Source organism: Erinaceus europaeus, chromosome 3 (genome assembly GCF_950295315.1).
Source record: "Erinaceus europaeus chromosome 3, mEriEur2.1, whole genome shotgun sequence".
NCBI lineage: Eukaryota > Metazoa > Chordata > Mammalia > Eulipotyphla > Erinaceidae > Erinaceus > Erinaceus europaeus.
The window spans coordinates 69,309,512-69,326,806 of record NC_080164.1 but is presented as its reverse complement, the minus strand read 5'-3'; the positions used below and the strand labels follow the sequence as shown (position 1 = coordinate 69,326,806).

Here is a 17,295-nt window from a genome sequence, read left to right as displayed (position 1 = left end):
CTCTATAACAGGAGATCAAAGATGAGATGATAAAATAATAAATGAAAAGAGAAATCAAAGTGGCTAAGAAAATCAATTGAATTAAAGATCAAAGCAGTATAACCAAATTAGCAAATAAGCTGAAAGCAGGAAAGTAAGGAATATATTGCATAAAACTGAATTATTAATGTAGAGAAAAGGGTTACAATGTGGAGAAGGCAGTTGAAGAAGACAAAGAAAAGCAGACAAGTTGTCCAATATAATATGTCCTTGAAGTGGAGAACCCAGTAAATGAAACATAAGATGAATTTTTAATCATGTAATTCATATACAAAAAGATACAATTTCCTGAAATGATTAAATAAGTCAGTCTAAATGTTGAAGAAGTACATCAGATTGGGGGGGGGGGATGTAACACAGTGTACTCAAGTTAGTAACAGATTATAACCAAGTTTCTAAACATCAAAAAAAAAAATTACATGAAAAGGACACCCTACAAGAGGGAAAAAAAAAATTCCAGACTCCCTCATTGTCATGTTGTCAGGTTAAGTATTCAAAAGTCCTGGAGAGGTGACCACCGCACTGTATGACCACAAACTACAAAACCCAACTAAGGTGTCCCTCATGTCCAATACAAAGGAACAAATACTAGCAAAAACGGTAAATCATTGTGATGGAAAAACAGGAATCTAGCCAATTAACAGATGAGCCAAAAATCAGAGAATCTATAAAATCACACCTTGAGTAGACACAGTAAATCAATGTATATAGAGAACTGAGGGGCTAGGTGGTGGTGCACCTGGTTGAGTGCACACATTATAGTGCACAAGGACCAGGGTTCAACCCCCTAGCCCTCACCTGCAAAGGGGAAGCTTCATCAGTTGTGAGACAGTGCTGCAAGTGCTGCTGTTTCTCTTTCCCTGTTTCCCAGTCTTCTCTCAATTTCTCTGTCTCTATCCAAAATAAATAAAGACTATAAAAGAGAGAGAAAACTGAGCCAAATAACAATAGGAAGCATGGTTACAAAACAGAATAGGAATTACAAAGTAAAATTAAAAAAATAATACTGTTGTTTACAGTTTTTCTTTTTTAAAATATTTATCTATTTAGGTTGAGGAAGAGTGAAAGAAATCATAGCACTGAAACTTCCTTCAATGTGGTGGAGGCTGAGCTAGAAGTTGGGCTGCACACATTGCAAGGTAATACTTATTAATGAGAGTGAGAAAGGGAGAGAGAATATGATATAATATAATTTCAAATTTTAAAGTTGCTAAGCAAAGATGGTAAAGTCTTACTATGATATCACATCATTTCACAATGTATTCAAATCACTATGCTGTGTATGTTAAGACTAAAATGATGTTGTATGATAACTAACATTAAAAAAAAAGAGTAGGGAAGTAGAGGAAAGAATAAGAAGAATGTGGGTCACTTTGTCCTTGAGGATGGGGAATCAATGACTTGTCAGATTTGGAACATGATGTGAAAAGGTAGTACCACTATTACAAAACTATGTTGTCTAACAAACTGCATTCTTATGATCTAGACATTTTTGTAAACGTTCTTTACCTATCTCAATACATTTTCAGTTTGTGTGAACTGGTGTGTACTTTGTGTGGACTGGTAGTACTTTGTGTGAACTTTGTGTGGACTGGTGGTACATTGTGGGAATTGGTGTGGACTTTGTGTGGGTTGGTGTGCACTTTGTGTGGACTTTGTGTTGGCTTGTGATACTTTGGATGGCAAGAATGTAGGGTAGGACAAACATACTTTGTACTTGTCAATGTTTATGGAATTTTCTATATTGAACATACATAATGTTTGTGCTTTTATACAAACAGTGATTTGTTTTCATTTTTAAAAAAAGCTACTATCTTAACAGTCATTAATATGGAATGATAGCTATGGTTGACAATTTTCTTCATAGTATTTTTTCCAGGAAAAAAAATAATCCAGTATTGATAAAAGATTATGAGGTGATACTGGAACTTTATAGTCACTAATAAAATGTTAAGAGAGAAAAAAAAAACCTCTAAGTATACATATGTAAACAGAGGAATGATTAACATCAGATAAAGGGTACAAAGTGATCTTTTTCCTTCTTTCTTACCTAGTTTTTAATTTCTCAATTAAGAATAAACATCTTAGTTTTGTTTTGTTTTTAATAAAAAGGAGTTTTCAGAATTTAATAATTCCCAGCCCCAAGGTGCTTGAAGGAAGATTAGATGGAGCCTGAAGGAGGAGCTGAAATCTCAGATGGAGGATAAGAAGATGATTTCTAAATTCCCTTAGGATCCAGCAGCCCCGTGATCCTCTCAAGAGTAAGCACTGCCCTAAATTAGCCACAGCCCTCAGACCTTTCTCCTACACCATTATAATATGTGTGTGCACTCAGGCATAATGCGTTACAGAGACGCGAGATTAAGAATAGCTCAATTTATACTCAACAATACATAGCACCCCAGAGCAATACCCCATTCAAAAGCCTGGCGTGTCCAAGTAAGTGGGCTCAAGCTTTAAAGGCTGTATGTGCTTTTGATGGTTACAAAAGAAAACAAGCTCATAAAAGCAGATGAGTTTCTGAAAGGAGTTACCTTCAAGCGTCACCAACATGCAGATAACTCAGCATGCTCAGACCTCAAGGTTTGTAATATTCCAACTGGAACAAAACTCACCAGTGGCTATGGCCCAGTAAACGTCTGATCCACTCAGTAACTCACCACAAGCTATGGGAGAATAAACCTGGGACCCAGGAACTTGAAGCAGAATTCGAAATGGAGCGACCCGTGCATTGGAATCCAGCACTGCATCCAGAGCACCTACCAGGCGACCTTCAAAAGAAAAGAGAGGCAAGTTCATCTTGGGGAAGAGATACTGACTGAGGCCAAGTTTTGCAGCCGCCTTTGCTCGAGGCAGGTATGTGTCTAAACTGGACACCAGCCACAGAAAATCCAGAGTCTTGGCTTCACTCACCTTGCAAGAGCCGGTGTTCCACAAAACCCAGGGCTCTGGGTATCTTGTGCCCATTCCCAGCATTTGAAACAGGGTCTGGTGTTTATGGGTACAGATTTGCAGAACCAATGGGCAAGTGAACAAGTCACCTGGCTTAGGTATGTGTAGGATGAAGATATCTCATTAACACTCTTTCCAAGTAGTTTGCAGACACCCATCACGGGGAGATAAAAACAAAATTGTACCATGTGTTAGCCACTGGCCTATAAGATGCCATATTTCCCCTGATAGACTGATTTAGAAATAATAATAATAAAGAGGAAGAAGAAAAGCGATGGCAGCCAACAGGAAAGTTATATATCATGTGCTACTCTGAATGAAGCATTAATGGAATAAGACAATCTGAATAAAATATGGACTTTAGCTAACATTATTCTTTTTTTTTTTGGCTGCTTCCGTGACAACTTGCCACAACTGAAGTAGCTTAAATTTAAAACAGACACATTATCTCACAGTTATGTAGATCACAACTCCAGTATGGAACTCACTGAGCTAAAACCAAGGTGATGGCAAGTCTGTTCTATTTCAGAGAATCTATTTGTTTGCCTTTTCCAGCTGTAAGAGACTCACTTCACCTGACTCACGGCCCCTTCCCCCACTTTCAAAATCAAGTCAAACACCAGATGGGTTTCTCTCACACAGCTACCTCTCTTCTCCAGCTTCCCTCTTCCACCTTTAAGAATCCTTGTGTTTACACTGGGCCCAACTGGATAATCCAGGACACTTTCCTAGGTTAAGGTCATCTGATCAGCAGCCTTAACAATCTGCATTTTTAATTCCACTTTGACTTGAAACCAAATATAGTCATAGGTTCCAATCACTGTTCTGCCTATCACAACAATCTACTGTGAATAAATAGATTCATGTTGATCTCGATCCCCAGTTACTGGCCCAACACTCCTAGAACCCTCATCAGTCCCAAGGGGTAAGAAGCAGGAGCATCTCCTGTTCTAATTGTCTTTAACCCTGTTCCTAATACAGTGCTTCTCGACCCTTATAAACTCCTAAATAATGGGACCAGGTGGTGGCGCACCTGGTTGAGCACACATATCACAATGCACACGGACCCAGGTTCAAGCTCCTGGTCCCCACTTGCAGGGGGAAAGCTTTGTGAGTGGTGAAGCAGAGCTGCAGTTGTCTCTCTTTCTCTCTCCCTCTCTACCTCCCCCTTCCTCTCAATTTCTGGCTGTCTCTATCCAATAAGAAAAAGATAACTTTTTTAAAATCCTAAATAATAGCACTGTGAATAGCTCTTGTTCTAATACTTGCCTCTGACCTATTCTACCGAGGTGACACTAGGTAGGCTCCTGGATGGGGCTAGTCATCAAAAGACCAAGCCATGGACTAGTGGCTCAACATTTTCAGCACTGGCCTCTCTCACTTCAGAGCAGGGAGGGGGTACAGGAATAGAGCTAAACTTGATCATCCACGTCCACAGATACCCCAATAGTGTGGGATTTGGAGACCTTAGAGGCTGATAAACACACCTAAATCTGGGGGAGGGGGGAGCTGATGCACCCCTAATTCCACAGAAATAGGTAGGAGCTCCTACACATAGGGCCCATCAGACCTTACTCTGTCTATCTCTCGAGAGCTTGTTTGGAGGTTCTAGCAGGGGAGCGTAGCTACTTGTATACCCTTGACCAAAAACCAATTCTATTCGGGAAGGCCGTCCTTTTCGACCAAGTGCAGCTTTGGGAAGGACATACATGGAGTGGTGAAAAAGGAAGGGGACACCCGCCTAGCCAGCCAGATCAGCCAAATCAACCCTGGCGATCAATGGGGTGACAGATGTCGCAGCCAGATCACCCTCACATCCTGTATATCTCTTCATCTGCTGGTTTATCTGACCTTTCATCACACTAACCTTTAATGAACTGGTAAAAGTAAGCACAACCCTACAAGCAGTCAAAAATTCAGGTATAATTTATAGTCAACTTTTTGAATACGTACAGTAAGTATTTTCAGAGGTGCCCCATCATCCACGAGCCTGCACCTCTATCAAGATATTCAGGTTGGCTTTGCTCTGACCAGCCCAAATGGGCAATGTGTACACTTTCTGCAGGAACAAGGCCCCTCCAGTGCAGGGCAGCTGGCACAGAGCATCCTGGTCTCCCTCCTGCAGCTGCTCCATATGGCTTGTCTGGCGCTACAGGGAAGCCCTCCTGGCATCTTAGTGAGTACAACACTCTTATTTTTAGGCTATTGGAATAACAACTCTGACTGAGATAGCTGTTGAGTGATAAGTTTAATAACTGGGGCCCAGATAGGGGCTGGCCTACTAATACTCTTCCATTCCGGCTGGACCGGTGCACACTGATGGTTACCAAGTTCAAGATGAAATGACAATTACTGACAGGGGGCAAACAAAGACGTGGACAAAAGCCTTCCCACTTGCTCCTGGTTTTTTTAAACTGTGTGTCGGGTCTGGTACTTACCACAGGCAGCAGAACACAGTGTTCTGCTCTTAACAGGAATAACATCACAGTATAAGAAAACATAGGTTTTAAAAAAGCACCGCCCCCTGACACAAAGCAATTTATTGAAAGTCAAAAACCTTAGAAGTCTTATTCCCTCCCCACCTTGCTACACCAAAGAAAGCAGGTCTTCTTCCTAATGGCTTTAGGCTTAGAAATAATATACTTGGGGAGTCAAGTGGTAGCGCAGCGGGTTAAGCGCACATGGCGCAAAGCTCAAGGACTGGTGTAAGGATCCCGGTTCGAGCCCCCGGCTCCCCACCTGCAGGGGAGTCGCTTCACAGGTGGTGAAGCAGGTCTGCAGGTGTCTATCTTTCTCTCCTCCTCTCTGTCTTCCCCTCCTCTCTCCATTTCTCTCTGTCCTAACAATGACATCAACAACAACAATAACTACAATAACTATGGAAAACAACAAAGGCAACAAAAAGGAAAATAAATAAAATATAAAAAATTTTTTTTAAATAATATACTTGTGGTCCAGGAGGTGGCACAGTGATAAAACTTTGGACTCTCAAGCATGAGGTCCCGAGTTCGATCCCCGGCAGCACATGTGCCAGAGTGATATCTGGTTCTTTCTCTCTCCCCCTATTTTTCTCATAAATAAATAAAATCTTAAAAAAAAAAAAGAAATAATATACTTTTGGTGTATTGCACCAAAGTAAAAGACTCTAGGGTAGTGGGGGGGGCAGAGGGTTCAGGTCCTGAAACATGATGGCAGAGGAGGACGTAGTGGGGGGTTGAATTGTTATGTGTAAATGTTATGCATATACAAACTATTGTATTTTATTATGGACCGTAAACCATTAATCCCCCAATGGAAAACATAAAAAGAAAGAAAGAAAGAAAGAAAGAAAGAAAGAAAGAAAGAAAGAAAGAAAGAAAATATACTTAAAGAGAAGTCCCAGGACAAAAAGAAATTTCCACTACTTAAAGAAAGAGCTCTCATTACACACAAATCATCATGGTCAATGGTGTATTTACAGTTCACTGCAATTCAGCACCCCAACCCACCACTGAGAAACCAATGTGGTCTAGAGCTCTAGCTCCATGTTAGGGCTGTTTGCTTTAGCTGTAGTCACATTTTTTTTTTTTAAAGCATGGGGAGAAAAGTAAATAAAGATCCAGAAAGCAAAAGGAAATAATAATAATAAAAAAAAACTTTCCTTTGTGAAGAGTAGCAAATACTGGAAAGGATCACAGAAAGTCTTTTCTATTAACTATCACTTCAGTGTGAGGCTTCTTTCTACCCATTCAAAGTGAAATTCATAATCTAAATGACTAAAAGGTGAATTCTGTTTGATAAAGCCTTTTGTATGATTCGGCATATCTTTTAGCATAAACCCCTCACAATAATCCTATGTCTCCATTAAGCTAAAAGATAGTGGTGCTATTTTCAAAGTGTACAGAAGACGCTGGGTAGCCAAAACATGTTGGAGCTCTGGCACAGGCGAATCGATGAGCTCATCTCTGTAGCTAAGTGGATAACACAGGGGCCATGTGCCATCACAGGAACAGGACAGGCCTGCCAAAACCACAGCAAGATTCTGGGAAACAAGGGACAGTCCAGAGAGAAGCTTCAAGGGCATCGCAAGGGAGTGACGCTGCCCCTGGCGTGAAGAACAGGACAGGCAACCACCAGGCCTTCACCTGAACACCAAGTCCCAGATACAGAGGAACAAGGACAGGCACACAATGACCCTTTGCTTTCTTAAGAAACCAAGCAAAAACAGTGGGTACAGCTGCTATCTCTGACCAGTCAGACAGAGTTACACTGCCAGACTGTTCACACTGGAATTAAAGGAGATATATTTTTTTTTCCTGTCTTTATTCAATACTTGTGAAAATTCTTTATAAGGTACAGTTTTAGTGCCCCTAGATGAAAATAATTCTGGAAGTGAGTAGAGCAGATAGTTGTACAATATAAATATACTTAATACCATGTATTAATACCATGGAGACTTAAGCATGGGGTCAATTCCCCTGGTGTCACATGGGCCAGAGTGATGCTGTGGTCCCTTCTCTTTTTAAATAAATAAATCTTTAAACATATATATGCTTAATGTTACTGAACTATATAAACTTAAAAAGAGTTAATATGAGTGGTCTAGAGGTGGCTCAGTGATAAAACTTCGGACTTTCAAGCATGAGGTCCTGAGTTTGATCCCCAGCAGCACATGTGCCAGAGTGATGTCTGTTTCTTTCTCTCTCCTCCTATCTTTCTCATAAATAAATAAATAAAACATTAAAAAAGAGTTAACATGGCAAGTTCTATGTTATGTTACCATTCAAAAACAATTGGGTGGGGGTAGATAACACAATGGTTGTGTAAAGAGACTCTTATGCCTGAGGTTCTGAAGTCCTGGGTTTAATCCCCTGTACCACCATAAGCCAGAGCTGATTAGTGCTCTGGTAAATAAATAAATAAAATTAAGATATTAGTGATCAGAAATTTACAGTTAGGTTCCTAACATAAATATAAACTTTTCCAAACCCCAAACTCCACCCCCACCCCTACCCCCCCATGTAATGAACCACAAATGAGCCCAGAGGCTCACATCACTGACCCCCTGGCTTGTTCTCCTACTCACTTCATAAATAAGTCTTGGATGGAGACCAAGCTGTCTGCTTTGACTCAGACTGAACACACAAATCTGTCAGAGTGAACTTCCAAGCAGGGTGATATAACACTCAAAACACATGACAGTAAGCATCTCATATGAAACACCATTATGACAACCAGATTCAAACACAAAGACCCCCCTGCCTAACAGACATGAGTTGCTATGGCTATACGGAATGCTAGTTGTAAGGATTCTCTGGCACTTCCACCCAGTTGGCCTTCCATTTAGCTGGTGTTCTGGAATGATGACTTAAATTCTGAAGTGAAGGGATGAGTTCAGGCTATAAAATGAAAGGCAAAGGAAGGGACATGGCTGGAGAATGAAAACTAAGACTCAACAAAAGAGCTTTTGCTGTGAGATCTGATATAGACGACCAAGCTCCCAGGATGAACAAGGATGTGACTACCTGCTCTACTTCTACGGCCAAAGCCAGGACGGTCCAGGAGTGCCACAGCTCTCTCCCTTGGGTACTTAAACGTATTCTTAGTGCCTCCCAAAGGTTGTAAAAGGGGATTCAACCACTCCAGGACCTAGTACCCACAATTCTGAGAGTTCCGTTCGCTGGCTAATCAACTCTTCCCATTCACTTAAGGTTCTTTCCAGATACCTCACTGCCACCATTTCTCCATTGCACATAGCACTGTTAAGAGAAATGTAAGTTGAAAACTATTGCAGTACCTATGGGAAACAGTTTAGAGATCTTTATCCTCCCCCAATTCCTCACCCCCAGCACTAATTAGCTCTGACTTATTATGGTGGTGCAGGGGACTGAACCTGGGACTTTGGAACCACAGGCATGAAAGTCTGTTTGCATAACCATTATGCTATCTAACCCTTTGCAGTTTAAGACTCCTTAAAAAAAAAAAAAGGGAATATCGTGGCCTGGAAGGTGGCACAGTGGATAATGTATTGGACTCTCAGACATGAGGTCTTGAGTTCGATCCCTAACACTGCATGTAACAGAATGATACTCTGATTCTCTCTCTCATGTTGATAGCTTTTTTTAAAAAAAAAAAAAAAAAAAAAAAGGAAAAAGATGTGCACCCTTAAGCTCAGAGCAACACTATCCATCATAGCCAAAATATGGAATCAATCTAAATGCCCATCAGAATAAGACTGGATAAAGAAGCCACGGGATATATGTATACCCAGAAAAATATTACATGAATAGCTTTAAAAACAGTCATTAAAAATAAAGAATAAATATATGAATGACTTCATACCTTTTAGGACAAAATAGATGAAACTTGAAGCATGACAGTAAGGGAAATAAGAAAGTGAAAGACAACTATTAGATGGTTCCACTGATATACAGAGTATAAATTAATAAAACATAAGAACTTAGAAGAAAATAGTAACCAAGCTTGACCCATAGACTGTAAAGCTATGTGTGGCTAACAAGAAGGGGCCGGAGTGTAGATAGGAGAGTATCTTTGGCAAAATGACACTATTTAGTTCCCATACTGAGGATATTAAAGATTAGAAGTAAAAAAAAAAAAAAAAAAAAAAAAAAAGGATTAAGAGCCAGGTGACGGCACACCCACTTAAGCACACATACTAAGCATAAGGACCCAGGTTCAAAACCCCACTCTCCACCTGCAGGGGGGAGGCTTCACGAGCAACGAGGCAAATCTGCAGGTGTCTTTCTCTCTCCCTCTCTATTTCACCTTCCTTTCCCAATTTCTCTCTGTCCTATCTAATAAATATAGAAAGAAAAAAAAGGGAAGGTGGGGGAATGGCCACCAGGAGTGGTGGATTCATAATGCTGGCACCAAGTCCCAGCGGCAGAGCTGGTGGCAGTAAAAAATAATAAAATAAAATACAAAACAAGATTAAATATGAAATATCAAGAATTCTCCCTAAAAAAAAAAAAAAGAATTCTCCCTACTAACTCACAGTTTTAGAAAAGCTATTAAACTTGTTCTACAAGACTTAACGCACACGGTGCAAATGAGTTCACCAAGACAAATTTAATCATAAATGCATCCTGTTGCCCGATAGCAACTTACACTATTACAGTCACAATTCTACCTCCACCTCACAAGCCACCCTTTTGTTTAATGACCCTGTATAGTTAAAGGCAGGAAATGAAGCTTGGAGGCATTCAAGGGTCACATAAAAATAAATAAGATAAAGCAATATGCCTCCCTTGCAAATGGAAATCAATACAACAGTCAAAAGGGTCAGCAAATAGGCTGTTCCTATAGACTCAAGTTCAAAGTGAAAGGCAGTGTTTCCATGGATCCCAGCTCTTCCCATGGAAACAGCCCCCTGAAAGCATACAAGTCTGTAGAAAAGGATAAGACTGCTTGCTTCGTTAGGTTTACTAAACTGGATACATATTTAAATAGACTCATCTGCAATTTTTAAAACATAGCTTTTCTTTCAATGTCAGTATTATTTTATTGAGAAAATACTGATATACAGGACTGCTGGAGTCACAGGGGTACAGTTCCAACTTTCCCAGGGCAGGTGTCAGTACATCTCACCCTCCAGCAAACCATCCACCTCGCCTCCTCCGCACTAGATCTCCAGCCCTCATATTAGCATCCACATGTCCCATCTGAATACCCGGTTCTCCTGTGACAGATCACAGTCCATCAGGGTCTCACCCTGCATTATCCCTTGTGTTGTTTCTTAGGTTTTTTTTTTTTTTTCCTGTCAGTGAGATAATCCAGTATCTGTCTTTCTGGCTTGTTTCACTCAATATGATTCTCTCCCTCCAGTTCCACTGGTGTTATCGCAGAAGAGAAGATGTCATCATTTCTTTACAGCTTGAGGAGAATCCCACTGTGTGCATATGTATCACAACCTCCTTAACCACTCATCTGTTGTTGAATATTTGGGCTACTACAAATAGCATGTTCATGAACATAGGTGTGCAGAGATCTCTTCAGATAAGTTAAAGCACACTTCAACGCACACCTCCTATGTGCAGGGCACACTTTAGTTTGCTCAGTAATTCCCCAGAGGGAAGGTGTTATCATTAGTAAACTGCAGTCAGTGAGACCAGAATGGGTTCCACCTACTGTCAAAGTGAACAAGTAAAGCAACAGGTCAAGCTTAGCAAAAGCTGTTTATAATACCCTTCACTACCTTTGTGATAAAACCCATAACTGCTTCTTACTTTCATTTCAACACTTCCGTCCTCGATAGCAGTCTCTTCAGACATCAAATTACATCTAATTCCCTGCAAGTAAACGTTATATGTTTACAACCTATAGAACCTTTCAGAACTCAAGTGCATGCATAAGGGAACACAAGGGGAATGGAAGGGACTCTAGCAGTTACCAGCACCTGCTATACTTAGCTCCTTCTAGTGTGTCCTTAGTAAATATTTGCGTTTTTTGTTTGAGTAAATATTTGCATTTTTTCTTTGTTTTTGCCTCCAGGATTATTCCAGGGGCTCAGTGCCTGCACTACGAATCCACTGCTCCTGGAGGCCATTTCTCCATTTTTCAATTGGATAGGACAAAGAATTGAGAGGAGGGAGGACAGAGAGGTGCAAAGGTGGAGAGCTGGGGCTTGAACCAGGATCCCTGCACTTTGTACTATGTGTGCTTAACCCGGTATACTACCACCCAGCCCCTGTAAATAGTTGTTTAACAAATCCTCTGAGTAAAATAAAATCAAGGAGCGAAGTTTCTTAAGCACGTTTAAAGGAAACTTTTTCCACTTGCTACACAGGCACCACAGGTTTTGTCCACTGTGGATTCTGTGCTGGTAATCCAATTACCCAAAGTCTGCCATCTGTCACTCCCTTTCAGGCACATGCAACTGTGGCTCTGCTACAAAAGGCAACTAGTCACTCATCTTATCTTAGACTAGGCAGAAGGTAAGTGATTCAGTAACAAAATTTATCTTAGAGATTAAGAAGAGTTTCTTTTTGGTTAAAAAAAAAAAAATGAAAGCACACAATGCAGAGGTCTCACCATGTATGAGTTGCATACTCTTTTGAGATAAGAACCTTAGCGTGTGTGGGGCCATACAGATAAGAATTTAACCATTAATTCAGGAAAGAGGAATAAGAGAGGGTAGGGCAAGCTGGATTTTAAGGAAAGTGCACTAAAAACACTATAGGCCCCAGAATAGGTGTTCCACCCCCACAGAAATAAGGAAGTGAATTTATTCCCATAGCTCAGCAGTGGGGAACACCCAGTCCCCGACCTTATATAGTCCAAGAAATTTGATATGGCCCTGCCAAAGCAACCACAGGTGGGACTCAAGATTCAACATCTAGGAGCTTTTTTTTTTTTTTTTTTTTAATTATTGTCACTAGGGTTATTGCTGGTGCTCGGTGCTGCACTATGAATCTTCCCGGAAATCTTTCCTTTCCTTCCCTTCCCCTTTCCTTTCCTTTTTTCTTTTCCTTTCTTTTCCTTCCTTTCTCATCCTATTTGATAGGACAGAGAGAAATTGAGAGGAGGAGGAGACAGAAAGGAAGAGAGAAAGGTAGGGGGATATAGAGAGGGAGAGAGACACCTGCAGACCCGCTTCACCACTTTTTTTAAAATATTTATTTATTCCCTTTTGTTGCCCTTGTTGTTTTATTGCTGTAGTTATTATTGCTGTTATTGATGTCGTTGTTGGATAGGACAGATAAATGGAGAAAGGAGAGGTGACAGAGAGGGGGAGAGAAAGATAGATAACTGCAGACCTGCTTCACCACCTGTGAAGTGACTTTCCTGCAAGTGGGGAGCCAGGGTCTCGAAACAGGATCCTTACGCTGCTCCTTGCGCTTTGTGCCACCTGCGCTTAACCCTCTCCTGCTCAACTTCCCTGCTTCACCACTTGTAAAAACAACCCCATTGCAGGTGGGGAGCCAGGAACTCAAACCCAAATCCTAAGCACGAGTTCTTGTGCTTAGTACTATGTGCACTTAACCAGGCACATCACCACCAGCCCCCAATCTAGGAGTTTTTTTTCCTTTTTCATAGCAGTACATTTACTGCGCTGGCACCAAATCCTAGCATAACCCTTGGTGGCAAGAAAAAAAAAAAAGAGTCCCCACTTGCAGGGGGAAAGCTTCACAAGTGGTGAAGTAGAGCTGCAGGTGTCTGTCAGTTTCTCTCCTGCTCTCTTGTCTCCTCCTCCCCTCTCAATTCCTGTCTGTCTCTATCCAATAATAAGTAAATAAAAATGTTTAAAAATACTTACCTAGGGAGTCGGGCTGTAGCACAGCGGGTTAAGCGCACATGGCGCAAAGCTCAAGGACCAGTGTAAGGATCCTGGTTCAAGCCCCCCAGCTCCCCACCTGCAGGGGAGTCGCTTCACAGGTGGTGAAGCAGGTCTGCAGGTGTCTGCCTTTCTCTCCCCCTCTCTGTCTTCCCCTCCTCTCTCCATTTCTCTCTGTCCTAGCCAACAACGATGACATCAATAACAACAACAATAATAACTACAACAATAAAAAAACCAAGGGTAACAAAAGGGAATAAATAAATAAAATAAATATTTTTAAAAGAAAATAAAAATAAGAGGAGACAGTCTTTCCAGGAAACCCCACACCATAACAGGATGACCCACAATTGGGAAGCAAAGTGCAAAAAGAGGTCCTCACTAAGGAAAAAAGGATTTGGGCCCAACAGCAAGTATCTCACTTCTGGGCCTCTATCTAAAGAAAACAAAAGTATAGTAGTTATGCAAATAGACTCTTACGTCTGAGGCTCTGACATAATTCAGTCTCCTGCACCACCATAAACCAGAGCTGAGCAGTGTTCTGGTAAAATAATAATAATAAATACAAGTCAACAATGACAATACTCTGTAAAACTGAAGAGCACCCTATGTCCACACCGAAAAGCACACAAAGCACACCTAAGTGTCCATCAACGGATGAGTTCAGAGGGAGGATAGATACGCTTACACACAACTGAATATTATGAAGTCACAAACAGAATGAAATTTGAGGTGAACTAAGTCAGAGAAAAAAGATACTGTACGAGTTCACTTATATGTGGAATCTAAAACTAAACAAATAACACAGAACAAAATTCACATATACAGATGACAGAGTGATGGTTATCTGAGGAAAGAGACTGAAGGAAGGGCAAAGTGGTGAAGGGAGGTTAAGAAGCAGGTGGTGAAGCAGGTCTGTAGGTGTCTTATCTTTCTCTCCCCCTGTATTCCCCTCCTCTCTCCTTTTCTCTCTGACCTATCTAACAAGGACAACATCAATTACAATAACAATGAAAAAACAAGCGGTGGGCGGAGGGAGACAGCATAATGGTTATGCAAAGAGACCCTCATGCCTGAGGCTCCAAGGTCCCCGGTTCAATCCCCAGTACCACCATAAACCAGAGCTGAACCAGAGTTCTGGTTAAAATAAAAAAAAAATTGGGAAGGGTAGCATAATGGTTATGCAAAGAGGCTCGCATGCCTGAGGCTCCAAAGTCCCAGGTTCAATCTCCCCGCATCACCATAAGCCAGAGCTGAACAGTGCTCTGCTAAAAAAAAAAAAATAATAAAAAAATAAAAAAAAAAAGAAAGAGGCAAGCTTCTTGTTATAAGTAAGTAAGTCATGAATGAGCAGGGTGGTGATGCATCTGCTTGAGTGCACTACCATGTGCAAGCCCCCAGACCCACCTGTAGAGGGAAACCTCACTAGAGGTGAAGCACTGCTGTAGATATCTCTCTCTCTCTCCTCCCCCTTCCCTATTTCTCTGTCTCTGTCCAGTAAATAAATAAACAAAATATTTTTTAAAAAGAGCGAAGAAATACAATGTTGGTCATTTTGCAATGTATACAAACACTGTCATCTTATTATATTATACACCTAAAACTAACATAATAGTATTCTATCATATAGTGATAATTTAAAATAAATAAAACAGAAAATGTTAAATATTTCTCTCTGAACCCTGCATGCATATCTGCCAACATGCAAGGGCAGACCCTGTGGGGAGAAGTAAGCCTTGAGTTGGTAATTCAAAATCAAATCAAATTAAATTTTTTTTTAATATTTTTATTATTAACTAGAGACAGAAATTGAGAGGGGAGGGAGAGATAGAGAGGGAAAAAGACAAAGAGACACCTACAGACCTACAGACCTGCTTCATCACTCGTGAAACTATTCCTGCAGCGGCCAGGGGCTTGAAGTCAGGTCGTTACGCACTTAACAAGGTGCACCACCACCTGGCCCCTCAAATTTAGTTTTAATAAGGCAAAATAGAAGAGCCAACAACAGCAATTTACTTCCTCAGATTCATGTACGTCACTTTATTACGGTTTTATACTGGGAATTCTGATCTCGAAATCTAACAGCTCAAAGCCTCCCACTAGGAAACGTGGGCCTCCAGATCCCGAGTCCTTCTGACAAGCCAGCACACTTTACTTGCTGGCAAAACAACCTGACACTCTGCAAGAGTAAGGATGGAAACAGGTCATCTCCTGACCTGGCTTTTCTGTACACAGCACTTTTGTGCTGAACAGACCAGCAAGCCCAAAGAAATAGGGTAAATCCTTATCAGGTAATGGTTAGCAATAGAAAAGGAACCCAGTAAGTTTCAGCAGGGTGTTGGTTAGCTGAGCTTTAAAAGTTCTCTTTATACTATTTAGGAAGATGTTTAAGTTTTTAGAGGCAAAAAACATGAGAATGAGGGACCAGGAGACAGCTCACTCAATAGCACATTAACCTTACCGTGCAGGAGGTCTGGGTTCAAGCTCCAGCACCACAGTTACTCCACAGCATGGGGGGGGGGGGCGTCGGGGGTGGAGGGACTCTATTGATGGTGGAGCAGTGCAATGGTGACTCTCCCTCTATGTCCTTTTTCTCTTTGAAATAAAAAAAAATTAAGTCACCCTGGAGCTATGGAATTGTACATGCACATGACTCCAATGGTGATAAAACAAATGGGATGGAAATAAAATAGATATGAAACCAACACCTTAAGAAAGCCCATCAAGAGAGTCAGGCGGTAGCGCAGCGGGTTAAGTGCACATGGCGCAAAGCGCAAGGACCGGCGTAAGGATCCCAGTTTGAGCCCCTGGCTCCCCACCTGCACGGGAGTCGCTTCACAGGCGATGAAGTAGGTCAGGTGTCTATCTTTCTCTCCCCCTCTCTGTCTTTCCCTCCTCTCTCCATTTCTCTCTGTCCTAACAACGATGACATCAATAACAACAACTATAATAACTAAAACAAGGGCAACAAAAAGGAAAATAAATAAATAAATATGTATATATAAGAAAAAAAAAAGCCCATCGGGGGCTGGGTGGTAGCACACCGGGTTAAGCACACATAATGCAAAGTGGAAGGATCCCAGTTGGAGCCCTGGTCTAACCACCTGGAGCCACCTGGAGGGGGAATGCTTCACAAGCGGTTCACGCAGGTCTGCAGGTATCTTTCTCTCCACCTCTCTGTCTTCCCCCTCCTCTCTCAATTTCTCTCTGTCCTATCCAGCAACAACAACAATAGGAAAAAAGATGGCCTCCAGGAGCAGTGGATTCATAGTGCAGGCACCAAGCCCCAGAGGCAAAAAAAAAAAAAAAGAAAGAAAGCCTATCAGATGCATGGACTGTATTTCCTAGGAAACCCCAAAGAGCCCTCAATTGGTCTAAAATGGGGAAATCATGTGTTGTTCTAGACACACAGAGTCCTGGGTTTGAATTCTGGTTCTGTCCTTTATTCACTGTACCGTTTGAATGTGCATCTTTATGTCTATCCATCTCAGTTTCTACCTCTGTCCACTAGGTCTACATGGATACTAAACAGAGATGTACAAAACAGGTGGTCCCCACACTTGTCACAGGTTGAATTGTGTCCACCCCCCACAACCAAAAAAGAACCCTTAAGTTCCCAAGGCTTAGACCTTGTTAGAAAGAAGTTAAGTGCATATAAATGGAGAAGTTGAAGACATACTGGGTCAGATCAATGGGGTGAGGGATTTATATATTTCCCTCATATTCAGGAGCTACTCTCTGCCCTAATCCAGCTTTCTAGTCCTATTCTCAACTCTGACGCCATCTTCCCAGACAATACTCTTAGTCTACCTGTATGTTAACTATCAGGCTCAAGCAAAACTTACTAAAAAGCCATGGGCCCCTTAGAACATACCTAAAATGGACTTCCTAGCTTCTTCCCACATGAAAACCCCTAGTTTCATCTGCTCTATTCTTACCTTTAGAGTCCTGTTTATTTTTTTATTTTATTTTATCTTATTTTATTTTACCTCCAGAGTTATCAACAGGAATGGGTGCCTTTACTATGAATC

General features: G+C 41.2%; 1 protein-coding gene across 3 annotated transcripts in view; it reads right to left on the bottom strand.

Annotated features, from left to right (window-relative positions):
- TBC1D8 (TBC1 domain family member 8) overlaps nt 1–17,295 on the bottom strand; it is a 152,909-nt gene that overhangs the window by 92,118 nt on the left and 43,496 nt on the right. For 2 of the 3 annotated variants that reach the window (XM_060187435.1, XM_007521866.3), the window contains exon 2: nt 2,700–2,810. In XM_060187435.1, coding sequence (XP_060043418.1) covers nt 2,700–2,810 — 111 coding nt within the window. Of the gene's footprint in view, nt 1–2,654; nt 2,811–17,295 lie in introns of all 3 variants that reach the window. The other variant, XM_007521864.3, reaches the window with a different exon arrangement.